We start from the raw sequence: 27300 nt of genomic DNA on the forward strand, positions 1-27300 counted from the left end.
TTCGCTCGCGCGCAGAATACTTTAGTATATGTTATTGCGACGCGTTACTCGCTGACGCTCGTAACCCTTTCGCAATAAAAGATTCCTTAAAGTTCAATATCACTTGTATAAAAGTTCAATCTTTACGATAGGTGTCTCATCATTCACTCTAACGTATCTTGACAATGCGCTCAGCCATCCCCATTCTGTTTTGCTGCTTGTATGCACTAAGCGCGGTTGACGCTACTCCCTTCTCAGAGAGAGGAAATGCTGAAATTCAGCAAGGTAGTGCCAAGGTTGTCGAACCTCAGAACTTTTGGTCGGATGACAAGAGTGATGACGATGACAAGGATGACAAGGATGACCATCATGATAAAGACAGCGCCGATAAGTGTGCTTCCCGTTCGGTTTCCGTCTTGCTTGGAACCAGCACTTTTTCCATTCCCTGCTTGGGAGCCGGCTCTATCGTTGATATTAATGGCCTTCTTGCAGCTGCCTTCCCTTCGCTTGTTCCCTCCCCTATGCCTTCTTCTGCTGCTCCCAGCTCTGTTGCTTCCAGCTCTGTTGCCTCCAGCTCTGCTGTTGATTCTTCATCTGCAAGCTCCGTCACTACCACCACTGACAGCACCACTGACAGCACCACTACCACCACCGATACCACCACTACTACCACTGCTACTACAACCACCGATGACAGCATTATTCCTCCGGCATTGTAATCGGATGAATCTCACACAACTTGCGCGTCGTCGTTTTTTATTGCCTTGCTTGTAACATATGCTCGTTTTGATCTCTCTATATTTCTCCTTACATATGGAGAAAGAGTGTCATTAGACTATTCTTAGTGGACTGTAGAGCAGAAAAATATTTTTATGATTAAATAAACAACCCTCATAGTAATGAAATCAGCTTAACAGTACTAGCAGTGACCATAGAAGTTGGAACAACACTGATCAAGAATTTGCCAACAACTTACCTTTTCTTTAAGTGCCTAGACTATCGAAAAAGAAGAACAGCGTTGGAAGACATTGCTGTCCGCACTGCGGACATGCTTTCTTCAGATTTATGAAGCACACTCGCAAGCCCTTGGGGTCGAATATGGCGTGCTGAAAAAGATAATGCTAATGATCTTATGGTGATATTCAATGAAGCGCTGCATCAAGCTCCAAAAAAAACACAGGCGCTGAGACTGTACCACTTTGTACGTTAAATGTTTCACAGTAATTGACAGAATTTTCGTTAGATGATGAAATAGAATGTTGCTTGGGAGATACCATTTTGAAAGATCAACTAAAATTTCGTTCGCAGCTTCAATGGCTCAACCAAGCAATCTCAGTTACTACGCTTCTGTATTCTGGGTAATTGGACAGATATTGAATACTTGGCTTTTGTATTCCGCTATGAAAGAAAAGGTGAAAAACAGTCTTGCAGGAGATTGTCCTAGTTCTTTGGACTAGACATACAATTGTTACGGAAGTCTGTTACTTTGAGAAATATTCAAATAAGGTTAACTAAGTTCTAGAGAAATACAACATGTGGATCAACTTTCTGCAAAGGAGATAATGAGGGCAGACAAAAGATTATTGTTCACGGCGTAAGCGCGTATATGCATACTGTATCAGCATTATGCGACTTTCATGACATTTTCTACATGATCTTTGTGCATACGTCTCCTTACGCAATTTCAGTGAATTTTCGTTCATTCATCCGAGTTTACATTTACAGACTCTTTCCTTGAGAACACTTTGCATGCTTGAATGTATTTTTCAGTCGCTTAATAAATATGTAAGATGATGAGTGTTCCGATCAATAGCCAACAAAACTTTCCGTTACAAATTGTACTTAGTGCAAAGGAATAGGCAACTGACGCATTTCCATGATCTCTAACTATGTATGCTAAAGTTGCAAGAGCAGTAGCTGACACTGTTGATATATTACATCGCAGGTGACCCTTAAAGGTGCTTCAGAAACATAGGTATAAATCCGTGACCTTGCAATTCAGTGGAGGCTCTAAAACCAAATATATGTGCGATGTGCCTATCTGCGGCATGATAACTTTGATGAGTGTATCAGCAACATGACGTTTTAAAATTTCCAACCACAACTTAAATGAATGAAAAAATGTTTCTTTAAACTTAGGTGTGAGAATCACATCACTGAACATGACCTCCATTTCCTAAAATACAGCCCGTTTGCAGTAAGTAGGTAGTAGTTGATGTCAAATTAATATACAAGCAAGCAGGATCATCTAGATGCTATTTACAAGGTTGCCGTACTAGAATGCATACAGTGGTTCCTTATGGCAGCCACTAGACGCTCCATTATCAAAGGCTTCGTAAGGTAGTCCTCCATACCGTTTTGTTCCGACGCTTTTCGCGCAATTGCTCTCACATCAGCTGTCAATGCAAATATGGGCATTCTGTTCAGATTATCTGTAGCTTCGATATGGCGAATGCGTGCCGCTGCTTCAGGGCCATCACACTGATAATCATGGAGTTAGGATAAAGCCATGGCGTTCAGAAAAAGCATAGCATGAAATTTACCTTGGGCATGTGATGATCGAAAATTGCAAAAGAGAAATGATCTCTTTTACTGGACGTAAATATATTTATAGCCTCTTCTCCATCCTTCACACTTTCAACTGCAAATCCAAGTTTTTGAAGCTGTCTAACGAGCAGTTTCTGCGCAACGGGGTTATCTATGGATTGGTGTTAATAAACCAGGTAGTTACGATGGCAATTGCATTACGCATATATACCTTCTGCAATCAAAACATTGTTGTGTGTACTAATCCAAACTTCTTCCTTCACAGTCCAGAATGTTTTATTCCTCGACCCTGAACTTGGATTTGGTTTGGTTTCTTCCTTTACTTCCCGTTGGGATATCGGTACCGATAGTATTTCCAATAGAGCTTTCGTGAAAACCTCTCTGCGAAGCGGCTTAGTTATTCTGGCGCTGGGTGTATACTCCTTCCAGTAATTTTCATCTCCAAGTAGTCTACGGTGCCAATCAACAGAGGAATGATATAAAACTATTGTTTCGCAGGTCAGCTTTTTTGTTTTGATTAGCGATTGGAGTTCCTCACAAAGACCTGGCTGTTGTATCAATGGCAGATCTATAATCAACAAATCGATACTGTGACAGTCTGAAAACAGATCATTTGTGAGTTCTTTCACAGTAATTGTCAAATCTGGCGTCATTGATTGGACCATCTTCGCAGTTGGTAGGTGTGTAGTGGCCAGAAGAATTTTGTTGCTGCTGAGCTTTTTCAAATGAGAGTTCGACCTTGTCAACTGCGTGGGATAAACGCATTTAACTTGAACGGTAAACCAAAAGGTTGAGCCTTTGCTCTTTCCTTCAGATATCACTCCTATTGAACCAGACATGAGTTGTATCAACTGCAAACAGATTGAAAGACCTAGTCCAGTTCCACCGTAAAGCCTAGTTGTACTGCCGTCGACTTGAGCAAAAGGCTCAAAAAGACCTTTTTGCTGTTCAGGAGCAATTCCAATACCAGTATCAATGACTTCAAAACGAAGAGTTGCATACACGCCATCCTGATGTGTATCTCTGCTATCAAGCTGACAATTCACCTGGACATCTCCATTTTTTGTGAACTTGATGGCATTACCTATGAGATTGAGGAAAATTTGTCGTAGTCTAGCAGCGTCGGCTAATACAGTACTCGGCACCTGATGGTCGACAGAGTATGTTACATTGACATTGTTTTGTATGGCCAACGAAGCCATAACATCAATGGCGTCAGCAATAACGTCAGGTACACTGGTGGGGCCAAGGTCTAGTAAGGCTTTATGCGCCTCAAGCTTACTGAAATCCAGTAAATCGTCTATAATCTTCAGTAACATTTGACAAGATTCTTTGGCGGTTTCAACGATATCCAACTGCTCATCGTCTAAATCAGTTTCCGTTAACAGTGATATCATGCCGTAAAACCCAGCAAAAGGCGTTCGTAGTTCATGCGATATGGTCGCCAAAAAGTTGGATTTGGCTCTATTCGCCTTTATAGCTGCCTCTCTGCTTTCTTTGGCGTCTCTCAAAGCAATTTGCTGCCTCTCGATCATCTTTGCGTTATCCTTCATAGCGCCTTGAAGACTGTTGAAAAGCCTTGCGTTGGTGACGGAGATGCCAATTTGCCTAGTCAGAGCCTGTAATGATCTTACTTGTCTTCCTGATAGGTACTTTTGGTAAGTTTCGATGAAGACACATCCTATCAATACCCCTTTGTAAAGAATTGGCGTGCAAATTGCAGACTTGATAGAGCAGTATTCATCCAAGAAGGTTGTTCTTGTCATCGAGTCTGTGACAATTGTCGGCTCGGAAACTTGCATGGTATGGAGAGCAATACGAACCAGAACATGGTCTATAGAGCTTTCTAACCTTTCTGGAGGAGATAGATATCTGCAGCCAGAAGTTTTAGAACCTTTGCCCACAATGTTCAATTCTGTGCCATCCTTGACGATAATGACACCGCTATCTGCGCCTGAGCTTTCCAGAATTACTTCGAGCATTTGCTTCATGAGCAAGTCAAAATTCATCTCACTGGATATAATCTGACCACTCTTGAGAATAGAAGCCAGATCAGCAATTTCCAAAGACATCAAGTTTTCGTCTGTTTCCCCATATTGAAAAGATTCAGTAGATTCCTTTGCACTTGAACGCTCAACGTTTATATCAACTCTGGCAAATTCAGTCTGAACTGAGACTTCTATAGGCAAGGAATCTATCAATTCCAAATCCTTGTGATAACCTCGTAATTGACGAGCTTTTCCATATGAGCCGTGAGCACTATAAGCCGACAGTGCTTTTTGTAGCATAGCCTCGGCTACGAAAGTGTTATCTTGTCGTATATGATGTTCGCCAAGCAGCTCATAAAACAATGCAATTTCGACGTTCCAGCCACCGGCTCGAGCCAATTTCAAAGCCTTTTCGTAATGTTTTTGTGAGATGTGTAGTTGATTGTCCAAAGAGGCCAGCTCTGCATCAAGAGCAATCACATACATCTGATAGTTGATAGGCGATATCTGCGACCATTCTTCAATCAATGACTTGTTTACACGAATTTGCTCCATGTATCGCACCCGCACATCATCCGCGACTGTTTTCTGGTGCAATTTTCGAATGAGCGAAAGGCTGAAATAAAAAAGCATCCAACGAGTGTGACGATGACATGGCTGGCTGTCCAAAATGTTGAAGCATTTAAAGGCGAGCTCGATAGCAAAATCGTCGTGACCAAACATATATAAGCACATTATCTTGTACGAATAATGCCAGTTCATGACTGCATCACTTTGTTCTCCGGTTGGAAAAGATTCCTCGATGAAGTCATTGTCATTGTACTCGTCATCGTCGAAAATGCCTTCTGCAGTGCCGTAAGTTTTTCCTTGTAAGGCGAGAATGTTTCTTTTAACTGCCTTGATCAAGTTATAACTCTCAGTTGAGGTTGTCCAACTGTTGATGTAGAGGGTTAAAACAAAAATTTCTTTCATAAGGCACTACAATCAATGCATACTCTTACTTTCTAATCTTGACACTACTGTCCCAAGCTTCCTTCATGACTTGATCCAATGGCATACCACTAAAATACATGGCAACTGCAATACGTACAGGAATATATCGTGCAAACATAGCATCGCCAGAGAGAACAGCATTGTCATATGCTGCTCGCAAAGGTGCTATGTCTTTCTCGATGTGATTGTTGAAAGTGCTCATAAAGGTATAATAGTAAAAGGCGGTCCGTGCCTTTTGGGAGTGATTTCCATACTTCTCACTAATTTGAAGACCTAATTGCGCAATGTCACAACCGAATTGGTATTTTCCGTATCTTGTCGCAATAAAAGGTGCAAGGATAGTGAACGCGGTCCCAGAAGCCACGGAAAGGCCATGTTTGAGAGACGCTTCTATTATGGTAATTGTATTCGCAAATAGTGAGGTATGCTCGCCTTTCCAGAAAAGAGAAATACATCTATGGTGGAAGGTAATTAATACAGGTAATGAGATTGGCATACCACATTTGATCATACTTACAGTTGTTCCATGTTCACCATGGTAGCATGCAAAATAGGGTCTTGAGAAGGTTCAATACTCAGTATGTTATCCATTCCAATCGCCGATATCTCATGTTCAAGTCTATTGTACGATTTGTCAACTTGTTCCTTCTGTGCCTGTCTTGCAACCGTGATGAGACCCAAGTCGTCAATGGAGATTTCCAAGAGTTTAATACTCTCTTCGTATTTTTTGGAAGCATAAAGATGCAAATAAATCACTTTATAAGCGCGTGAGCGATCGATGCCGTTCCTCGCCTTGTAAATAATTTCGTCAGCTGCAGCTCGACTGTCGGCCTGATGAGCAAAAAAGCAGTGTAATTGAGAGAGGTTGTGATAAATATGCAGCGTTTCATCGTAGCTGGAATCTTCACCGTCAACCCAAGGTGATGGTGCTAATAGTGCGCGTGCGGATTTGCAGTACTTCAATGCCATATCCTGTACCCCATTTGCATTAGCCTTATCCATCGCTTGGACTAGAATTTTTCGATAGATGGCTTTCTTTTCCAATTTGCTTATGATCCGGAATGCTCCAAGTAAATGGTTTGCTACCCAAAAGACATCAAGGCTAGATTCCGTGGCATAGCGTTGCGCAATTTTGCTTCGCATATTTGCTTTCTGCTCCTCATCGATCATCGTTGCAGCGGCGCGTAAATATCGCTTGTGTGCAAAAGTATAATCATCTAGTCCAGAAGCATGGATGAAGCCATGTTCAAGGGCATGTTGTAGACCAAGTGAAGATTTTGACATGGAGTCAGTAGATGATTCCTCGTCGTCCGAGTCGCATAGCTCTAATGATGTACCATCCAAATTATGCTTATAATCATCGGCCGCCATAAGCTGAGATACCGTTTGAAACGAAAAGTTCATTCCCATTAGAGATGCCCATTTCAACAATTCCTGACCTTCCACTGGCATACTTTCTATTTGTGACTTAATTGCAATACGAGTTTAAATGACTGAACAAGTGAATAAAAAGGTATGAAGCAATGACTTACGGCGATATAGTCAGTATCAGAAACCGGTTCATCGCTATCTTGATTTACAGTTGTAGCTGCTCGAAGCTCTTCAAAATCATAATCCTGTTGACATAAACGCAGCGTATCAGAGAGGTAAGCAAAAATAAAAGTCAATTTGCCAAATTACTATACCCAATACTGTTCGTCTACGTCGTAGTAAATTATATTGCGACTCGCCAAACTCTTGAGCAGTTGTGATATTTTATAGGCATTGCCCAAAGAATCACGGTATATCAAATCCACCATAGGTAACAGGTCGGCGCGATCAGTAAATTCTTTGCGGTTGAATGAGGCTGCAATTAAGGTTACAATATCTGAATATTCCAATGGAGGAAGCTTGATGTCTACAAGGCTCTTGTTAAAGTATTGAGCGAAAAGCTGAAGTGCTGGAGTTATTTCGTCAGTTCGATAGGTAAATACAAGTACAAGTCTGCGGTTGGTAGTGGCAATGGTATTCAGGAGTTCTAGAGAAGATTCGTCGGTGTGATGCAAATCATCAAAAATCTGTTTGGGTAAAGGCAGCCATAAGAGATTAGCAATGGCTAAGTCGAATTGTAGTAGGAGAACTATCGGCACTTACTATGGTACAAAGCCTGAAGGTGGTCAAGGCACGAAAGATGCTTGAAATGGCACGATGATACAATGTTTTTGTTTCAAAAAATGTTGCTACGTGATGAAACCCTGTCCTTAAAGGTTCATCGCGGTAATTGAAAAACTCGCCAATATCTTCAAGTTGATCCAGAACTTCAGCAGGCAAGCCACGAATATCCCGGAATCCACTTTTACGCAAACAGTGATCCAGAATTGATTTGAACAGCTCAATCTCCTCGTCAGATTCAGATAGCACCCTTCGCAATAGATGCTTTAAGCTCAGCAACACATAATGGTAAGGGGAAACTTGCAGAGAATTCAGACTAGCTGTAGCAACATAGCCATGGCGCCGGGCGTACTCTTGACCGCATAGCGTGATCTTGGTTTTCCCTGTGAGAATAGTCAGAAAATTGATGTTGTCGAGTAATGTACATTGTGGTATTACACTGCATTTAAAACCATACTATCTGTTACTTACCAATACCTTCATCTCCATGTATAGCTATCACCGTTGCATTTCTCGCTTCAGCTTTCTGAGTGGCTTCTTCGTCGTCACTGTCTATCTCTTGCAGCTCTTGGAGGTCTTCATACTCGTCAATTACATTCGCAAAATAGCTACGTGAGCCATCGGAGACAATGGTTGGAGGACTACTTTGATTAGAACTGTTGCGACGATCGGCTGCAGCTCTAATGGCGTTTGAAATCGTATGTAGCTCTGCAGTTCTTCCGACGGTCTTATTCGACATCTCAAAGCTGAAGGAATTATTATCGACACCTAATTCGAAGTTGATATCTCGGAGTGCAGCTTCGCCCTCCACCGCCTGTAACCGTACTAAATCTGCATGCAATGAGGTGACATATTGATATCGATCATGTGGATACTAATTGGTGGTTGTTAATAGAAAGTTGATTGTCGACTCTATGGAGATATCTGTGCACTTACTTTGCTTGTAAGCTTCTCTACAATAGCCCAAATGATTGGAGGATACGTTGCCTTCAGTTCTTCAGTCAATGGCAGTGGTTTCGTCAAAATATTACGCAAAATTATCCTTGGGTCTTGATCCATAAATGGTAAACCTTGGCTAAGCATGAAGAAAAAGGTGATACCAAGACTGTATAAGTCTGTCCGATTATCTACTTGATATGCCGTTTGACCAGTTTGTTCAGGAGCCAAGTAAGCCAACTGTTCGTTTGACATGGTCTGCGAAAACTGCTTTCGCATATGCATTCTGTCCATTATGGATATGATTGATTCTGGGGCACGACTGCTAGTCTCAAAATCCCAGATTTTTCTAATATTCTTGGAATCAGGCTGATATAGGAATGAAGATGGCCGTATACCAGCGTGGACGACTAGTGTCATTCTGGAGCATTAAACAAGGAATCTGCCTACAGGCCATACTGCGAAGATCGACATACCTTTGTGAGAGTGAATGTGACCGAGACATTCACAAATCTGCACTGCTAGTTTGAGGAAATTTCTAATGGTTTGATATCGTGCGTACGGCGTCGAGCCTAAGGACAGCAGCTTGCCATCGTATACTTTGTAACCTGCAATGGAAGATCGAGTCTTAGTCCCCTTTAAATCATGTACAATGCATGTTGCTTTCGTCCTGTTCCGTACCGTCATCCTCAAAAACTAAGGCGGTTATTTCTTCTGAAATTAGCTCGATCGGTTTAACAAGGTATTGGCCGTCTACTTTCGACGCTGATAATCGTGTTGTTATCTGATATTCGTTTTCAAGCTTGTTGGCATATGTGGAGAGTTTGACTATGACTGGCTGCTTGTCGCTTAACCTAGGAAGCTGTTGTCAGTTTCTTTTAAAAACAATACTACTGCGTCAAGTATATGATCCTAACCGGTAGCCACTCGCTATAGCAACAGGCGCTAGTTCGTCATGATAATCGATTTGGTCGAGTTGATAGCTTGATTTTAGTGACGTACAAGCGTCTAATGGCACTACCATGGTAGAGCAAATGCGAATATGATGGCAGACAGTTGGTGGAGAAAGAACCAAAAAAAAAAATCACAAATAACCGGCCGATAGATTGTAAGTGGTAGGACAGGTTAGCACCTAAACTTTCAAAAGCTTTATTTCCCACTTTCGTCATCTACCTTTGTGGCGCGGATTGAAACTCAAACAGACCTAGGCAAATGTCTAGGCTGTAGCCCTGATTTTCTTTTTAAAATATCATATCCCATTGCCTATGGTCCTTCTCCCACTGACTCCATTTCGGCCCACAGAATCAAGCGCTTTCACCACTATTATTGCAGGTGCAAGAAAAATTAACATCTTCATACATGATCCATTGAGAATTTTAATATGTCGGTTCGCAACACAGGCCACTCGTTTCTCGCTCTACCAAGTGAAATATATACTCCGACTAAGCGTCGGGAGAAGTCTAGGGCTCTATTGAGGAAGTCCAGATTTTATTGGTTTGTCGCTGACAATCTTGAAGCATTCACCTGAGCCATTAATCCCGACATATAAATGGAATGAAATATGGACATTTACAGTACACATTGATATAAGGCAAGATAATATTGTCTACTACAAGTATTTTCGCAACCTTTCAATTCAGGGTAAAATAAATCCATTGGTTAAGTTCCATCAACTAAAATTTTCAAGCCCTTTTTCTCTTCATACGATTTAGAAAAGTTCATTTTGGGAAACACTTGACTCAATGCAAATATGGGCAAGTATGGATCGAATTAGCCTTCCAGAATAGGGTGGTTTGTAAACTAAGAAAATCCCACTGACAGTTAAATGTTTGCAGATCATTGGGTTGGGTTTCGGAGTTGTCTGATCTTGACGATGACACCACCAACTCAGGATACTGGCAAAATACAAGCCACCGCCCACGGTTGGCAGCTTTCATGTGTCTGATATATGTCCAGCGATGGTGAAAATATCATCATATGCGCTCGATGTTGTAAGGAACAGCAAACCCTCTAGGAAAAACCATATTAATTCTGCCTAGAAAGCACCCGCATGCTTCTGTTTAGAATACAAACGAGAAAGGCTAAGCTGATTAGATTGAGACCATAACTTAAAGATTGGACCAGCCTATCCTCCGTCAATCATTTAGACTGGTATCTTAGGCCATGGAGAGTACGCTGGGGTGACACCTACCATGATGGTGCTCATTGGTTTGCGCCTGCGAACGTTGCTGTGCAAGTACATGTTGTATCATCTGGCCTTGCTCGGCCAACTGAGCGGCAAAGGCACTGCTTGTAGCTGCAAGGTCTTGTTCTGCCATTTGTTACGTTAATGTTTCGTTGCAATGTTGAACAAGCGAAAGAAAATGAGTCAATGTTGTTAGGATAATTATTTTTCCCTTTTACCATAATTTCATTGCTATCTGAAATAAGAGAAGCTCATGTTCATTTTAATACCCGGCCTGAAATAATCAAATTTGTATTTACACAGAAAAAATTACATTTGTTGTAGATAGTGTGGTGAACAACTGAATGCTTCTAAACACTTTAAATGCAACATAGACCCACACTATTTGACCCAAGTTCCATACTACAAGAGGTCTCCAGTTTGAACATTGCGTCTGACTTTCATTCGCGAGACTAAAAATGATAGTAATCGATTAAAGTGCACAGTATTTTCCAGTTTAATCGGCTGTTTGCAATTCTTGTCTTGTACTATCTTGCGTTCTATATGTATACGAATGCTCGAGGGTATATGTATGATTTTTTACATAGCAAAATATAAAATGTAAACTTACGATCTTGAAGAAGTACATGACCATCATTTGATTATTTCTGTACAAGATTTTGAAAAAAAAAAAAAAAAAAAGTTACAGGACAGCTTCACCATTAATGCACTTCTAAGGTACGTGGTTAATCTAGGACAGCTTAAGCTACTCTAAGTGGAGCGAGGCATATTTGGTGAGAAAGTGGCTTGAGATATCTGCAATAAGTTATATCAAACACAAAATGTAACTGAGGCTTCCGTAAAAATGGTAGATTTATATGACGAATTTTCCAAGGTTGTTGTACTTTGTAAGACTATTGAATTTCGCGGGAGATAAGGGAATAGCAATAGAATTTTTTCAATGCTTCTATTGACTGTACTCACCGTATATCTACATTTTTGAACAGCCTTCTCGACCTTGAAGATTTGTGATTGACGACCAAAAGCTACTAGCTGTAGGGCAATTTGTCTCGCTCCATAGCTGGCGAGCCTTACATATTCAAATAGACAGGTGGTGCAAGATAATACGATCTTTTCATTTAGAAATATTGTTAAGATAAATTTTTGGTAAACTCTGCTATTGCAATCCACTACTTATGACATTCCATTTGGATGAGAGTTTGATGCATATTCCTGAAAGCTGAGTCCCCGGTACCGCTTTTTAAATTTTATAGGCCCACATAGAACGCTGATATTTGCACCGGTTCTTAGCCGAGACTAGACCCCTTCCATAGCCGTAAACTAAAATTTTATATGCTGTACTATTACAAGCATGATAGATTACTCTTGATTATGACCTTTAATTGAGTGATGCGCCGTAATAAATCGCCGTTGATTTGGTTCTTTGCAACGTCCCAATTTTCCAAATGCAGTAACTTTTCATGGTGTTTTGAGATTCCGAACGATTCATTCAATACCTTATATCGTCAATATCAGCATTAGTATACATCTTTGAGTAAAAATGACTGCAAGCTATGTAAAAGAAAGATTCAAGCGAGTTTATCGAAGACACTTGGTTAACGAACGTGCCCCTGAACACGCGACCTCTTTATTGCGGTAAGGTCGGATATCGAAATCTCATAAAGCTTTCATTCTCCTGTGCAACCTCCTTTAGAGTAACTTTTGTTCATCATGGGCCCTGAAGCAATTGACTACCGAGTTTCTAAAATTGTGGTACTATGCAAAGATTGTGGGCAAGATGTCGGAATGTATCCAGCTCGACACAAGTGTGACGAAGTAGTTCGTCCTCCACTACCACCTTTGCCGACATCCAGCCAGCTCAACGGGATGCAGAGTAGGAGTCCTATCAGGGATCGATCTCCAGGACGATCGGACAGGCCAGTGTCACCTCCACCCTCTCCAATGCCTTCCAAGAAAGCAGAAAACAACAGAAAGCCCAAATTTGGTAGAAACTTGACTGCTGAGGAAGAGGAGCCTGCAGATCGGCAAATCTACTTTAACGACATTGCAGAATCTACATCTGGTTCGTCTACACCTTCATCTGGAAAGAAGTTGTGGGGGAACTTAAAGCAGAACGATAAATGGAAGCAAATGGCATATGGAGGTAGGGGAATTAGAAAATGGCATGCTCTATCTCTGCTTCCATAGATGTATTTACCCTTTGTTTGCATGTTTCGGCGTCTCTAGAGAGCAAGCCATCAAATGGTGCACGTCTATGGGATAAGCTGATTTCGGCAACCCAAACTATGGCTGATAAGATGCCTAACCGTGATGATAAGGGACCAGGTACGAAATTTCGCTTTTGGAAAGGGTATGTTTCTGATAATTTGTTCCTGAGCCTCATCTTCATTTAGATTCCGATGAATCCGACTGGGAAGGAGAAACGCATGTATCGCGAGTCTTGAGAGAATATCACGAAAAAAAAGGTGGATCGCTCCCATCTTGGTTGCGGGATGCTAAGACACCATCTGCAAGCAAAAGCAGCAGCCAACGTGAGCGCTATAGCAACGAAGAAAGCAACAGACTGTCCGAGAACACTCGCCAGCGCCAACGTTTGTGGGAGGTGGAAGATGATCCAGCAGACTTAACGCCACGTGAGCGTGAAAGACAACGCTTGCGGGAACAAGCTGAAAATCGAGATAGCTACCGAAGGCAATACAGTGACGATGTACCTAGTAGACAACGAGACAGGTCGCGTGAGCCAGATCCTAGACATGACACCAGGCGGGCACCTAGTAAATCGGCCAACACCGACCATTACAATCATGAAGAGCGATCTAGACGTCATGAAAGAGAAAGATCAAGTCCCCAAAACCCAGGTGATTATGACTTGGACAGAGCTCGGATGAGGTCTATGCGTGAACCGTCCAATACACAAAGTCGCGAACCGCAGACTTCGCGATCATCCAGGAGAGAAATGGACGAATACGATCATAGACAGCATCCGTCATCAAGACGCGAAGTGGATGACTACGACCAAAGAAGGCGACAGCCATCAAGGCGAGAAATGGACGATTATGATGATAGAAAACACCCTTCGTCCAGACGAGAGATGGATGACCCAAGACAACCACCTTCATCCAGACGACAGCCAGACAACTATGAACTCAGGCACCATCCATCTACAAGACCAGCGGACTATGATGCACGCCAGCCACGATCTCGTTCGCCTATGTACGACGAGCCTTCGGACCGAGAGCGGTTGCGAGGACCTCGCAGAGCTCCGACAAGAAAGAAGTTAGATGATGACATGTTAACAGGAGGATACTTTTAAATGTTTGATATATACCATTTTGTTATAACCAAGCTTTCGCAGTTAAAATAAAGGAAGGCTCAGTTATTTTTATGATTGCCGAATTGGGCAGAGGGGTCTTTGAAAAAAGAAGTAATAGCTTGAGGCTGAGTCTGGCCTTGAATGTGGCTCAGCGAGCAAGGACCCCTAGCGTAAATTCTCGGCACTTCTCGTTTTTCTCTTCATTTTCAACACTTCTTCACAATGGGCATGTCAACTTGTTGCTGCTGCATTCCCTTGAGGTAAGTATTTTGAAGCAGAAAGGAACAAGCTACATTCAATCTCATCCTTTCCATTGTAGAATCGGAGTCATTATTATCGCGGTATTCTCAACGGTACATACCTACAGCCCTGACGTGAACTATACACCACCCCACCCGCAAACTTACTCAATATCTTGTTTACAGATTTTATATGCCTTGGGAACTGCCTCTCTTTTCATTTCAAGGAATCGTAAGCTGTTCGTTCCTTGGTATTTGCCACCTCCTTTCCAGCATCTGATGAAATCCTTTTGTAGACGCAAGTGCATCTTTCCCTATACAGTCCAACCAATATACAGCGGTTTTCTGGACCTTGGTTGCTGTATATATTCTTTATACACTCAGTTCGCTTATTGGTGTTGTTGGAAGCATCACTCAAAGACGACGCATGGTCCTCTTCTTCAGCATTCTCAACTGGATCATGGTTGTCTTGACGTTGATTGCAACTTTTGCTGTTTGGATCATATTGTTGGTCAAAAAATCGGATGTAGAGACAGCTTGCGAAGCTGCTGTTAGCAATAGTATTGCCGCCAATGACTCTCCATACCATACCCCCGTTGCCATTCCAAATCAACAGGTCGATATCCAGAACGCATGTCAAGAAGCCATCAAAAATGCAAGTATCATCGGCGGCGTTCTCGTTTTTGTCGGAAACGCTTTGCAGGTAAGTTGACAGTCTTTGTTATCAAGTGTGAGAGAAAAACCACGATGAAGCTAAATGATTTTTTTTTTCAAGTTTTACTTTGCATCCGCCATCAGCGCTTATGCTCAACGTTTGAAGCGCAACAACCAACATCAAAAACTAAGAGATCTTGACGATTTTCCCTCCGCTAAGGGAATGCCTGCCATGGCAGCCCCAGTTTACTAGGCGAAATTTATAAAAAGAAAAAAAAAAAAAGTTTTTCCAATTGATGTGACAGAAATCAGCTTTCAACCTTTGTATCGAAATCCTTGATGTATTTATATTCCAATTTTCCTGAAGCCAATAAATGTATATGAAGGGTAAATCAAATGTATGAGAGCTTCAATAGTATCCTCTACCATGGTCTTCGTATGAAATTGGAATCGTTTTTTAAGCCATGCCTTAGCTGAAGAACGATGGCAAACAGATAATGAAAAATGAGCGGCCTCTAACATTGTTTTGCTTCATACCCATTATTAAAATTAATATAGGTTCAGACTTAGTCGACCCAACCAAGACTAGCACTTCTTAGTGTACGACAACCATCGATGAAGTATATCAATAAGTACCTTTTATTCGTAGTTTTTATGTATAAGCAGTGTCTTTATACTTAAGTGATTCTACAATCTATAATACAACGCTTGCTTCGCCAACGGTAAGTGACACTCAGGAGGAAAGACTAGCTGAGGCACTCCAGATCTTGAAGTTTCCAGCATAAGACCCATCGGACGCCTTCTCGTCTCCAGCAAATGCAAGGTGATATTCAAATGGATGCCACGCAACAGTATTCATAGCTGCAGAGCAGTCGATATGTTTTACGGATTGACCAAGGCGAACATGAGACTGTAACAAATCGATATTGGTTTAGTGACTTTCAGTTTTAAAAAAAAAAAGGTGGTGAATTACTCACAATATCGACATAGCTATCCTCGGATGCAGATGCCAAAAACTGGCCATCATAGCTGAAGCTTATGGTGCGAACCGGCCATCTGTTTCAGTGACAAGTCAGTAAACTCAGCCGATGAAGCCCTAAATTGTCCGTAATTACGTACCTTAACTCAGTAAAGGATCTCAAGCAAGTGTAAGATTCTAGGTCCCATAATGACACTGTTGCATCAGCAGAGCCAGCCGCAAGATAGCGTCCTCTGGGATCAATTTCGATGCAATAGCAATTCGCAGTATGAGCGCGAAGGGTATGCAATAGTTTAAATGATGGGTAATCGAATATTTTGATGGTGCCTTGACCAGTCGTCAAGTAGAAGAGATCACCCGATGTGTTCCAGCTAATTTCGTTCACTTCCACGTTATTAACTTGCTGGTCAACGATTTCAAAAGTCCTCGTGTCTATGATACTGACAGTATCATTCTGCAATGATAATGAAAGATTAGTAGACATTAAGAGACCTGCTTATTTATGGTATTCTAATATACCTTGTCTCCAACAGCGATGTGATTACCATCTGGACTCCAGCAAATGTTGATGTTTTCTCCTTGCGTTTGTACAGTTGTTGTACATTTACCAGCTAAACAGACAAATTTAGCTTTCCTTGGATAGGTAGAGGCGACAATGTTATAACAACCTAAGCCCACTCACTTCTTTGATCCCAAAGTCGAACAGTACGGTCACATGAGGCTGTTGCTAACCGATCTGCATGTGTAGGGTCCCAATCGAGCTGGTCGACACTATCAGTATGTCCACGAAGTTCGACCGAATAGCGCACGTCAGTCTGATAGAACGCAAATTGGTTAAACATAACCCCCATGCCTAGCCGTACAATCATTATACATACGCCTCTGTGCGGTGTCCATATCCGTGCTGTTTTGTCGACAGATCCGGAGGCTAATCGTCGCCCGTCACAGTTCCATGCAACTGTATGAACTTTTTCACGATGACCTCTGTATTCCTTTATTTTTGAATCCGAGAATAGCTTGCTAGCCTATAAATTCTCGCGTTAACTGACGATTTTCCACATTTTTCATATTATATACTGACTAGTTACCTCCTCTTGCGTGTATTCTGAAATAATGCTGTCTTTTTTGCTAATCATGTCAGTGCTGGAATTCTGGTAGGGCTCGTCTTGAGTTGAATTGAAATTTGCTGGTGTTGACTGCTCTTCGGCTTTTTAAAATTTCCCAATCACCGACTCGTGTGTCCACATTCATCTTGATCCAATCATCCATCATGACCCCACCACCCGCTTGGCTCAGCCATCCTTTGTTCAATGTTGCAAGCTTCTTCATTCTTGGCCAAGTTGCCAAGCGATTAAACCTCGAGGATCCTGATAACCTCTTCTACGCTCGAGCTGTTTATGTCATGGCTCAAGCAACCATCATCGGACTGTCGTACTGGTTGATATCCAAAGTTGATAAAAAGAACGGTAAGCGTTATCAAAGTGAAAAGCGTAAAATAGCAATAAGAATATTTTCACTGACAATTGCTTTCACTAGACACTACTATCTTGCGTTATGTCGAACCTGCAAAACCTGATTGGGAAGGAAACAAGGGTACTGAAAAGTTGGTCGTCACCAACCATAAGGGTGAGTTCCTTCTCAATTGTAACGTCACTGTATTTGTACGGAGAGCTGACATCAATACCTTGATTAGATTATGACATTTCAGAGATTAAGAAGACCATCACTCAGACTTTGACCGGTGTTGGTATTATTGCTTTTCTCCACTTGCAATTCAAGTTTACCCAGCCTCTTGTAGTGCAATCTGTTCTTGCTTTCAAGACCTTCTTCCTGTCTAAGGAAGCTCTCATTCACGTTTGGGGTGAACCTACAGTTGGCGTTCTTCGAAGACCATTCAAGAATGAGTCTCCATTCGGTGGTATGATGGGTCAAACGTATCTTACTGATAAGGCATCTATCAAGCGCGCCGAAAAAGCCATGAAGAACGAGTAAAGTTGCGATCTCTAGGACTGCAGTTATAGATCGAGAACTGCAGAAAAGTAACAAGTTAACCCTGTATATTGATGCCATGCTCAAGTGTGTAACATTGGGATAATAAAAATTATAAAAACGGCAAACATACGAGCAGCTTCTGAAGCAGTGTGAGGTTTACTAAATGGTGGGAAGAAGGCTACGATTGTAGCAGTGACCTTCTGTTCAGCAAGCTTTATGCAACAACGAATTTATCGCATCATGGCGGACTTAAAAACCATCTGCTACCTGTCGAAACCTCAGAATCTTGGTAAACTTTTACCTATTCGTAATGCACAGGCAAGCCCTCTGAATCAAGTAAACCTAGACATAATGGTGTTCTAATTCCAATTGCCTTGTCTTTAGTGCAATATCTACCTTTGACACGTAATTATGGTAAACGAGCTTGAAGCGCGAGTCAAAACTTGAAACGAGATCCATATCTAACACTTGCTGATATCGTAGGACATAGTTAATGTAGTTGAAAATACAAATGATAGAGAAGAAGAGGCAGAGTTAAAGGAAGTACGGGAGCTTATGGAGGTACGTTGATGCTCCTCTCAAACTTGGTACTATTATCCAAGTCTAAACTCTAGCCCAGTTACAGCGACAGATACCACCATTATTACCAGCTTCCAGCTACACGCAGTTCAATAAGCTTTTCAACCTTGGAATCCCCGGTTGGAGCCAAGAAGTAGAAACAAAAGAGATGCAGGACACATTCTCAAGCAAGTATAGTTTGCGTTTTATAACCTTGGAGCAACAATTCTTTATTGACACCACGCTTCTTAGCTTCCATATCGTCAGAATATTTAAACGACATACTGGTAAATCTACAAAACCATATGGGCAAATGTGCAACAGATATTACCACTGAGCAAAATAAGCTTTTATTGCGATGCAAGTATCTTGATGATACTGCGGTGATGGTTACGAAAAGAATGGCACAATCTCTAAGCCATGCTACCGTGACAGCCGAAAAGATTAGCCAAGGTAATTAAGTCAGTTAGATATACAGCAGGCGATTCGAAAAAAAATTAACCATCATGTCGAATTCCAATGCAGTAACTATGCTCAATAAGCAGAGCAAAAGCGTCAAAGCAAATTTTGGTACGGTGATGCGTGGGTTAAGGGAAGTCGAAACCATCCTCATGGAACGGAAGGTGTTGGACATAGATAGCATTGAAGGCTCTTCTCGATGGCCACTGCTGAAACATTTCAAGGGTCAGAAAGATGATGATAGTGAAGACCATGTATATACCAAATCTACAGATGAGCTTGAAGCGCTGACGGATTCACATTTCGTACTTTCTGGCACAAATTCTGGGCCACACAAAACTAAAGCTCCCGCATCATCGATACCCGCTTCAAAAGCTTCCTTGTTACCGCCATCTTCCCAATCACGACCAATGATAGTTCGAACAAGTACTTCAAATTCATCCTTCGCTACGCATCAGTTGAAAGAGCTGGCAGCTGTTGCTGATAAGCAGGAAGAGAAATTTAAACTTTCAAAGCATCTTACGAAGTAGCCTTTATTGATTGGATATCTCGCAAGGTTCCTATGTATAAGAATTAGATAATACCACCTTGGCCATTGTACCTTCAAATTTTCTTAGTCATCCCTTTACAAAGGTACACAACAAGCATTATAAATGGTATAATAATTACACCTCGTTATGTCGCATGAAAATTACCACTCTTGGTAGAGAGAACGCATTAATTCATTCAGTGGATGATACACAAGCACGGACACTGAAACTACACTGAGCGTCCGCTATGGTTTAAATATCTGCTTGATACTCCCTACATGTCGTTACACTGTTTTGCAGAAGAACAGAGTCGTTTCTCTACTTTCATATTGATAAAGTTTCAGATCTATTAGAGAATTATATGCACCCGCCAATAAAAAGATAGAAATGCTAATACTTTTTTTACACACAGAGCTAAAAACTGACTACCAAAGCTGAAGTAGATCGCTGGGCCAGTTATGAGATTCTCGCGCTGGCCAATACTTTCCGTTGTATTTCCAAGTCATGCCGGAGTTGTCAGTGTCATTGCTGTCATCGTCGAATTCAGCTTCAGTAAGCGAGAACCATCTTGGTTCAAACTGCTTGCCTTCTGCTTCTAATTTCTTCCTGTAATCTCTCTGCTTTTGCTCCAGTCGCTGCTTTTCGATATCTGCTTCCTCCACATTTCCTGTGAAAAAGCGAGATGAATTAAATATGTTGGTAGCAAACAGGGTACCTAATCGAGCAGTGTCTTACCTTCTTCATACATCCTCTGATCTGGGCGGTATCGAGTGTCGGTACAAGGAAGCTTGCCACGCTCCAGCTCGCTGATTTCGTTCAGTTCGCAACAGAACTTTGTGAAGCCGTAGTAGCGCTCATGATCCGGTATGCCAGGAGACTGGGCACGCCACAAGACCTCGTATTGATCTTTACCAAGTTCTCGAGCTAAGCTTTCGCTCCACTTGCCAACGAGCTTTCTGCTTTCCTTTCCATTCTTGTCGCAAATGCTGACGGAAATGATGTTGCGTTTGGTGGGCACACCAAAGAGGCCACCACCAGTGCCTTCCTTAAAATGAACCATGGCGTATTCACCCGTTTGATGGTTCGTCACGCGCATTTCTCCAACGTGTTCCAGATATTTATTGCCAGCAATCATATTGCGGACCCAGCTGGAGGGTTTGCAGTAGGTATAGTGGTCCTGATGATCCGCCAAGGTAACATGAGCGTTACCCTCACTCATAAGCTCCATAGATTTTCCCCAGAATTTACTCTTGACTGCGGCATTTTGCCAGAAGCAAAAGTTGGAAGACTCTGCGATGGCCTGTGATAGCATTGAGGTTTAGTTTAGAGGAATGCGATGTGATAGAATCTCGTTAGGCTAACTGGTTAGGTACTCACCGCCACAACTGGTGGATTGTGTTTAACTTTTTCTGCAATAAATCGGAATCCTTTATCTGGGCGGATACACTCGTAGGTCTCGCACATCATTGGGTTGAAAGGCTATGAAACAGCGAATCAGTCAGCGACATATTTTCATTCTGCTAAGCCTGCAGTATGCATCTTACCTTTCTACCTGTTCGATACTGCGTAGAAGCATATCCCGAAATGGCAAAGCAAGCAACATACATCAGGCGATCCATAGAGTCTTCCATGCTATTAGCCTTGTCAAGAAGTTCTGAATACTGCAATTCTTCACAAGCTTTTTGCAAGAGATTGAGAGGTTCATTCATGGAAATAGGCATAGCAATATTGGAAAGATCCTTTCCAACATTCTTTCGGAAAACAGATAGTGCAGACGCAGCTTCACCAACAGAGGGTGACGGTAACAGCTGTCGGCGCTTGACATCTTCGCCAAGCATCCCGCTGAGTGTGGACTTATGATCGCTATCACCGGAATCTACATGAAAACACCGATTAGTGCACCCATCCATGTACGCTAGCTATCCCATAAACCTTTGACCATGTCACCAACCTTCCTCGTCTTCTTCGTTTTCGTCTATGATGTCATTCTCAGCAAATGCGTAATCATCGTCATCATCGCTCAAAACAATTTCTTCAGCATCAAAGAATATGTCAGAATGATTGGAGGTGCGATAGGAAATGAAGCTGGCTGTTCGCTTGTCGACGGACAATGAATCTCTCGAACTATCAATATCATCATTGTTTTCAACTGTAAACCCGTTATCCCGCTGAGATGTTTTGGAAAATTCTTGGTAGTTCTGATGAACCTTGTGCCAGAACGTTTGGTCGTCTTCGAATGCTTCAGCCACCTGGTCCCTCTGCTTTTTCATCTGGTTGATGGCAGTAAGCAGCTTAAAGTGCATTTGGGATGGGTCGACCTCATCTCCAACTAGAAGTTCAGTGCCATTGCTGCTCTTGATCGAAGAAGCCGAGGACGATGAGTTTCCGCTGATGGCAGGGGGTCGAGCTGACGACAATGACTTGCTGGCAGTTCTCCTAAAGTTGAACCGACTACTGCGGCTTGGACTTTGCCCGGCGGATGAAGTCGCCGAACCTCCGCTGTCACCAATCATGTTGCCCATGGTATCCAATATCTTGCGGATGTTGTTTATTTGTACATCCATACTGGCTAGGTTTTCGCGAACAGTACTGGCCGTCTTTGCTTGGTCAGCTAACTCGCTTTCCGATGAAGGTGCGGGTATGAAGGTGCCATCGCGTAATTGTTGAGCACTGGCGACTGTGGACGTTTTGTGATAACGCAAGGCTTTCGTCCATCTTTCAAAGTCATCTGGTGTCAACGCTTTTAGATGGTATATCATGGTTCCGGAATCAATGTGAATGAGGCTCTGTTGAGGATTGACAGAGATAGTGGATAAGCATATTTGAATGCTACCTCGACATATGGAGTTGTTATGAATAGAGTATGACAAAACGCCAGCAGATGACAAGTAGAACCACCGCTTTGCCCAGCCTGATGAATTTAGATATGATAGTTGTGGTCAATAACCTTATTACTACAGTGGTAGCACTCATTGCGATTACCTTGCATCTTCTTTCTACGTTTTTTCAATATCCATCCGGCAAGCTCAGTCTGTTCGTTAGAACCAACTTGTTCACCGTCTCCTAATGCAACGGAGAACGTAAGCGTTTTGGAAGTGTTCCTAGAAAATGTATTGTCTATCCACAAACAGAAAAAAAAGATGAGGTTGATGGGCTTGTTGTCTCGTGCTCAGCTACTAAGAAAGAATACATACCAAACACAAGGGCATACGACCCGGGTTCGTCTACGAGGTAATGACCGGAGACTTTGTTATCAGCGGAATTGCAGTGCTCGATAGGCAGTATCTCTACCAGATTATCGGCCAATTTCTGGGTTGCCACAGACTTTCTTCGAGATCGAACAGATGCAGCAGAGCCTTGTTGAATGGAGCCTTCTTGGTTATCCGAGCTATAATTGCTTGGTTCATGTGAAATGGTAGGTCTGCGGCCAGACGGAGTGCTTGCATTGACTGAACGAGTTGATGGGGGCGATTGAGGGGATGATCGAGCTGTGTCTTGGGCATGAAAAAGTACATCGGAGGAGGACACCTGAGCTTGGTTGAAGGTACGGTAAAGTCCAAATGCAATGTTTTTTCGCTTTGTAGAAAACCACCAACGAATGGTGGTCCCAGCATCGGGCACATATACATAGTGTATGTAAATGTCACGCGGCTGGACTTGCACAACCTCCATTCCTTGACAAAAAGTTGATGAATGGGGGACCGAAAGAGAAAAAAAGTGGGGAAAGGCATATGACAAGCACTCGTTATTTATTATTGAACTTCCGCTGAGCTGACCCAAAGATGATTCAGCTTGAAATGTGCAATTATGGCAATTTACAGACCCACCCACATACAGAATGATCATCTCTTACAAGCTCCCATGCTCCCCAATAATGTGAATCTAGTTTAAGTGCTGCCACTCGAACAACGTTGGTACGACTGACGGTTTTGATGCGAATATAGCCTTCATCGTTATCATCATCATCGTCCGAGTCATCTGCCGCGACCTGAAGAACATCACAATCTTTCACAGGAGGTTCGTCTTTTAGTGAATCCTTGCGTTGAACGGGAGGAATGTATTTTGATCTTCTTCGTCTATTTTTGGCGTGCTGTTCGTACAACTTGATAGTCCTTAGGAAAGAGTCCAGGTCATTGACAGGTTTGCCTTGTATTTCGCTAATCCAAACGCCGGGCCGAAGTACCGTGGAAGCAGGAGAGCCATATAATGTACATGAAACATAGACTCCTGTAGGAATGTTTCTAACTTGCTCCAATACTGCTTTATAAGGCATTTGGATTAAAGCACCTTGCCAACCAATCACTCTTGTCGTCTCATAACCACTGAATGTTGAGGTGGGGATATCCAGTTCAAGCTCAGCACCGTCTCGGAAAACTACCATTTGAACGCGCTCCATGTTCTGTACCACACTGAGTTCGGCCATTCGAGTGACGATATTTCCATTAAGAGATAGGATAATGTCGCCGACCTTCAAAAGTTTGGCACTCTCACTTCGTTCGTCCAATGTGTTCAAAACATACAGCAAAGTATGTCGTGAGTTCTTGCTTTGTTCCACTTTCTTGACCCATGCATCGCTCAATCCTAATGTACGTGCAGCAGCAATACGCATGGTCCAGAATTCAACGTCTAATCCTCGTAACTCAGGCTTTTCTCCACGAATCAGAGGGTCAATCACGGGTCGAACAAGATTGATGGGTAGACCACACATGAAGGATATGTCTTTTCCTTTCTCGTTTTGAGAAGAATAGTTGACCCACAGGCCCTGGACGTTTCCTTCATCATCACATAAAAGTCCACCTTGAGAATTGATAGAATCATCAATTTTGATGCCTTCAACGTTCATGGCACGCCATCGTGGAGGAGAACATTCCTTGGTCCCAATGTTGCTGACGGAGCTGACGGTAGCCTTCTTCATAACCACCGAGTGATCAGTACCGATACCGATTTGAAACAGTTCGTCACCTTGTACCACCGTCTTGTCACTGAACGTGAGAGGTCTGACAGGAGTTTCCCCAATAAGACTTGCATCATAAGTAATGACAACAAAGTTGTAGAACGGATGTAAAAAGACCAATTTGGCTGGAATAATAATACTGTTGGCAAAGGTTACAAAGATATCGCCAACACTGATGGGCACAGTGTCACGGTCACAGAGAATAAGCGGAGGATCTGTGGAAACAATGAATCCAGTACCATAGAACTGCGTTGTCTTCATACCATCGACAAGGTATGGCAGATAAAAGTCAATAGCAACAAAGGAAGGCATAAGTGACTCTGCCAACTTGAGCGAAGGGTCCAGGGAAGGGAAGCTGGCGGTTGATGGTGCATAGGGCAATGTAGGTGGAGGAGGGGGCATATTCACAAAGTCCCAAAGACCGGTTTCATCTGAGGGAAGTGATCAATCAACATATGCAGAGTACGTTGGAGCAAACAACAATGCCTTACCATTTCTCGTAGCCACTCTGAATTGATGCCAATGTCTATCTACGTGCATAACCATAACTTTTTCTTTGTAGGCTTTTTGTAATGAATAGTATCTAGAGAGGATGTTAAAACGATAGAGCCTTGGGGAAACCTGCCATTTTCTCGATGCTTACCTTATTGGGACTCTGGCGCCATCTGGTAGAGTCTTCATAGCTTCAATGAATGCGTCAATATTGGGTGTGGGAACATTGTTCACACTAATAATGATGCTCTTGCGCCATGCACTTGCACTGGCCAGCATGTGTCCAGAGGTGGCGACATAAACACCACCCACAGGCTGTGAGTAGCTTTTGGCAAGTTGATAGGAAAGTTCGTTCACAATACCACCTCCAATTTCCACAAAACGATTTGGCGTAATGCGATGCAAGTCTTCCACAACAAGTTGAACATCTTGCATTTTCTTGTTTCTGCACACGGTCAGTGTTACAGCTTTACCAACGGAATCATCCAGTATGCTGAATAGATGTGTGAAATTGGCCACCATGTTCGCATCACAGCCTAAGATAATATCACCAGGAACGAGTATGCCGTCAGCCGGACCCTTAGGAAGTAGCGATCGTACAACTAACATTCCATTTTCGTCAGGGAATCTTCTTCTTGCCTTCTCTTCAATATGAGCTTTCAACCCAAGTCTGCGGACTTCGTCATAAGGCAAATATTCAAATTCGGTTTGCAATGTGCCTCGAGGCACAATTTTACCATCACGAACATATGTAAGGGCCCTCTTGACTCTGTCTAAAGGAAGATAGTAGCTAGAGGATGCCTTGCTGGCACCACCGGCATTGAGAGCAACCGCTTGACCTTCAATATTGAGAACGGGACTACCAGATGAACCACCGCTCGTCCCGGAAGCTGCTTGAAGATAGAAGGTATTGAAATCATTGTATTCTCCAACTCCGTATTCAGGTGCCCTGATATGAAATACCAATAAGTTGCATGCACAATGGCATCAGCTGCTAAACAATACTACTTACCGTCTATCCAAACGAGCCAAGGTTCCTGCTAAAATACTGAGCTTCTCGCCAGCATCATTTCTAGAAATAGACGATTAATTCTCATGATATGTATGAGGTGTGTCGACAGACGTAAAATATGACAATTTACCCCACGACCCTGATTTCCAGTCCGACCTTAGCTTTCTCGGGGCATAGATCAATTTGCTGCAGCTCCATGAACTTTACTTTGCTGGGATCGAATTTCAAAAAGCCAAAATCATGAACAGGATCTCTGTATATTGGGATCAAGTCGACTTCTTCGTAGTTGGTCAACACTGCTTGAGCGACAATGGGTGCAGGAGAAACGACATGACGATTCGACAGGATGATGCCTCGTTTAGCATCGACAATGAATCCAGTAGCTGAATACACGCCTGGGAACGAGAATGAATAGGTAGGCGTATCAAACAGTTAGGTAATGGTATTTTGCGAACCATTCATGCAGATGTCATAAAATTTAACATTACCTGATGTTTCGGTATCAAAACTCCTAACATGGCTTGCCTTGATGGATATGATAGCTTTAATGGCGTTTTCAAGAATAGGTTCCCAGGATCTTGCAGAAGATGTCTGGCTTGTTCCAAAAAAGTTGGGGTTCTCATAACCCATAGGTAAGCGCGGAGCGTTCATAGTCCAAGCTAGGGAGCCGTACGCCAGCGACTTTGACCTGCCACGGCTACTCTGTCGGTGCTCGTGAGAAGCAGCTAGGGCTGAGTGCGGCAGTGAGCTACCGTCTTCTTCAGTGAGAGCGTCAGGTGAGGAGGTTTTCCGACGGGATAGTGGATGTTGACTCATTTATTTCAAAGCTGTTGAATTTTGCAATGGCACAAAAGCTTCTTAAACCGAAAAAATATTGGGCTTATTTTCCCTTTGCATGAATGGGTCGATTTGACGCCTGAATCTCAACTCGACGTCACAGTGATGGCGTGACTCGCAAAGTAAACTCGCCGCAAGACAAAACCAAATTCTGGCTTCATATTTTTCGGGCCCAATCGAATTGATGGCGTGCTTTTCATCGCTTTGAAGCCGCTTTCCCTGCAAAGCAGTAGCATTCGAGCGGGCCACAGTCAATAGCTTAGGCGTTCATCACATTGGAACTCCGCGAGCTGTTCATTAACCAAGCTAGCCTCACCAAACGCGATCAAAGATCATGCTATTGGAAAATATTGGATATGTCTGACAATGTGTTATGATGTATACAAGTTTTTATTTTGGCTACAACGAATTTAAATTAACTTACTGTAGTACGTGCTTATGGCATTTGGCAATAGTCTGCTGAGCTTGCAACTGCCAGACCATCCAGTATACAGTAAGGATG

At 42.6% G+C, this 27300-nt stretch overlaps 9 protein-coding genes across 9 annotated transcripts; 5 read left to right on the forward strand and 4 right to left on the reverse strand.

The window, feature by feature from the left end:
* Nucleotides 1-164: 164 nt before the first annotated feature.
* Nucleotides 165-698, forward strand: K450DRAFT_270732 (uncharacterized protein; the record flags this gene model as incomplete). The annotated part of the gene is made up of 1 exon (XM_051592974.1): nt 165-698. The coding sequence occupies one exon, from the start codon at nt 165-167 to the stop codon at nt 696-698; it is 534 nt and encodes a 177-aa protein (XP_051445685.1).
* A 1396-nt stretch (nt 699-2094) lies between these two features.
* K450DRAFT_235482 (uncharacterized protein) lies at nt 2095-9720 on the reverse strand. Its single transcript, XM_051588094.1, has 13 exons — nt 9512-9720; nt 9276-9448; nt 9071-9202; nt 8595-9004; nt 8130-8532; nt 7641-8041; nt 7193-7564; nt 7040-7123; nt 6025-6974; nt 5516-5962; nt 2738-5448; nt 2523-2677; nt 2095-2460 (listed from the first exon to the last, which is right to left on the reverse strand). The coding sequence occupies exons 1-13, from the start codon at nt 9616-9618 to the stop codon at nt 2239-2241; spliced, it is 6567 nt and encodes a 2188-aa protein (XP_051445686.1). The 5' UTR covers nt 9619-9720; the 3' UTR covers nt 2095-2238.
* Nucleotides 9721-12489: 2769 nt separating this feature from the next.
* Nucleotides 12490-14092, forward strand: K450DRAFT_198293 (uncharacterized protein; the record flags this gene model as incomplete). Its single annotated transcript, XM_051584571.1, has 3 exons — nt 12490-12922; nt 12967-13104; nt 13173-14092. The coding sequence occupies 3 exons, from the start codon at nt 12490-12492 to the stop codon at nt 14090-14092; spliced, it is 1491 nt and encodes a 496-aa protein (XP_051445687.1).
* A 94-nt stretch (nt 14093-14186) lies between these two features.
* Nucleotides 14187-15498, forward strand: K450DRAFT_235490 (uncharacterized protein). The gene is made up of 5 exons (XM_051588095.1): nt 14187-14352; nt 14412-14445; nt 14518-14563; nt 14628-15034; nt 15107-15498. Exons 1-5 carry the CDS (start codon nt 14315-14317, stop codon nt 15236-15238), a joined length of 657 nt encoding a protein of 218 aa, XP_051445688.1. The 5' UTR covers nt 14187-14314; the 3' UTR covers nt 15239-15498.
* Nucleotides 15499-15718: 220 nt separating this feature from the next.
* Nucleotides 15719-17100, reverse strand: K450DRAFT_270737 (uncharacterized protein; the record flags this gene model as incomplete). The annotated part of the gene is made up of 7 exons (XM_051592975.1): nt 15719-15895; nt 15963-16041; nt 16105-16418; nt 16484-16575; nt 16647-16779; nt 16843-16989; nt 17053-17100. The coding sequence occupies 7 exons, from the start codon at nt 17098-17100 to the stop codon at nt 15719-15721; spliced, it is 990 nt and encodes a 329-aa protein (XP_051445689.1).
* On the forward strand, nt 17063-18093 carry K450DRAFT_235498 (uncharacterized protein). Its single transcript, XM_051588096.1, has 3 exons — nt 17063-17430; nt 17501-17590; nt 17658-18093. Exons 1-3 carry the CDS (start codon nt 17235-17237, stop codon nt 17954-17956), a joined length of 585 nt encoding a protein of 194 aa, XP_051445690.1. The 5' UTR covers nt 17063-17234; the 3' UTR covers nt 17957-18093.
* Nucleotides 18094-18220: 127 nt separating this feature from the next.
* K450DRAFT_235500 (uncharacterized protein) lies at nt 18221-19656 on the forward strand. Its single transcript, XM_051588097.1, has 6 exons — nt 18221-18274; nt 18341-18370; nt 18440-18517; nt 18576-18702; nt 18767-18967; nt 19040-19656. Exons 2-6 carry the CDS (start codon nt 18368-18370, stop codon nt 19501-19503), a joined length of 873 nt encoding a protein of 290 aa, XP_051445691.1. The 5' UTR covers nt 18221-18274; nt 18341-18367; the 3' UTR covers nt 19504-19656.
* Nucleotides 19657-19819: 163 nt separating this feature from the next.
* Nucleotides 19820-23210, reverse strand: K450DRAFT_186776 (uncharacterized protein). The gene is made up of 7 exons (XM_051584429.1): nt 22698-23210; nt 22486-22620; nt 21455-22414; nt 21048-21379; nt 20881-20982; nt 20239-20803; nt 19820-20170 (listed from the first exon to the last, which is right to left on the reverse strand). The coding sequence occupies exons 1-7, from the start codon at nt 23173-23175 to the stop codon at nt 19929-19931; spliced, it is 2814 nt and encodes a 937-aa protein (XP_051445692.1). The 5' UTR covers nt 23176-23210; the 3' UTR covers nt 19820-19928.
* A 98-nt stretch (nt 23211-23308) lies between these two features.
* K450DRAFT_173290 (uncharacterized protein) lies at nt 23309-26591 on the reverse strand (the record flags this gene model as incomplete). The annotated part of the gene is made up of 6 exons (XM_051584174.1): nt 23309-24888; nt 24949-25040; nt 25101-25898; nt 25962-26021; nt 26092-26356; nt 26450-26591. The coding sequence occupies 6 exons, from the start codon at nt 26589-26591 to the stop codon at nt 23309-23311; spliced, it is 2937 nt and encodes a 978-aa protein (XP_051445693.1).
* Between the last annotated feature and the right edge of the window lie 709 nt (nt 26592-27300).

This window comes from Umbelopsis ramanniana (genome assembly GCF_025399195.1).
Source record: "Umbelopsis ramanniana AG unplaced genomic scaffold K450scaffold_19, whole genome shotgun sequence".
NCBI classification, from domain to species: Eukaryota; Fungi; Mucoromycota; class Umbelopsidomycetes; order Umbelopsidales; family Umbelopsidaceae; genus Umbelopsis; species Umbelopsis ramanniana.

Coding starts and splice junctions, on each gene's coding strand:
- K450DRAFT_235500 (XM_051588097.1), top strand. Junction 18,518..18,575: donor AAGTACGGGAGCTTATGGAG/GTACGTTGATGC, acceptor ACTCTAGCCCAG/TTACAGCGACAGATACCACC. Junction 18,968..19,039: donor AGCCGAAAAGATTAGCCAAG/GTAATTAAGTCA, acceptor ATTCCAATGCAG/TAACTATGCTCAATAAGCAG.
- K450DRAFT_235498 (XM_051588096.1), top strand. CDS start 17,235: ATGACCCCACCACCCGCTTGGCTCAGCCATCCTTTGTTCAATGTTGCA. Junction 17,431..17,500: donor CAAAGTTGATAAAAAGAACG/GTAAGCGTTATC, acceptor TGCTTTCACTAG/ACACTACTATCTTGCGTTAT. Junction 17,591..17,657: donor GGTCGTCACCAACCATAAGG/GTGAGTTCCTTC, acceptor TACCTTGATTAG/ATTATGACATTTCAGAGATT.
- K450DRAFT_235482 (XM_051588094.1), bottom strand. CDS start 9,618: ATGGTAGTGCCATTAGACGCTTGTACGTCACTAAAATCAAGCTATCAA. Junction 9,203..9,275: donor CTTAGTTTTTGAGGATGACG/GTACGGAACAGG, acceptor CTTCCATTGCAG/GTTACAAAGTATACGATGGC. Junction 5,449..5,515: donor AGTAGTGTCAAGATTAGAAA/GTAAGAGTATGC, acceptor CTACATCAACAG/TTGGACAACCTCAACTGAGA.
- K450DRAFT_186776 (XM_051584429.1), bottom strand. CDS start 23,175: ATGGAGGTTGTGCAAGTCCAGCCGCGTGACATTTACATACACTATGTA. Junction 21,380..21,454: donor AAACGAAGAAGACGAGGAAG/GTTGGTGACATG, acceptor GTTTTCATGTAG/ATTCCGGTGATAGCGATCAT. Junction 20,171..20,238: donor TCAGAGGATGTATGAAGAAG/GTAAGACACTGC, acceptor GCTTTTTCACAG/GAAATGTGGAGGAAGCAGAT.
- K450DRAFT_235490 (XM_051588095.1), top strand. CDS start 14,315: ATGGGCATGTCAACTTGTTGCTGCTGCATTCCCTTGAG. Junction 14,564..14,627: donor TCTTTTCATTTCAAGGAATC/GTAAGCTGTTCG, acceptor ATCCTTTTGTAG/ACGCAAGTGCATCTTTCCCT. Junction 15,035..15,106: donor TTGTCGGAAACGCTTTGCAG/GTAAGTTGACAG, acceptor TTTTTTTTCAAG/TTTTACTTTGCATCCGCCAT.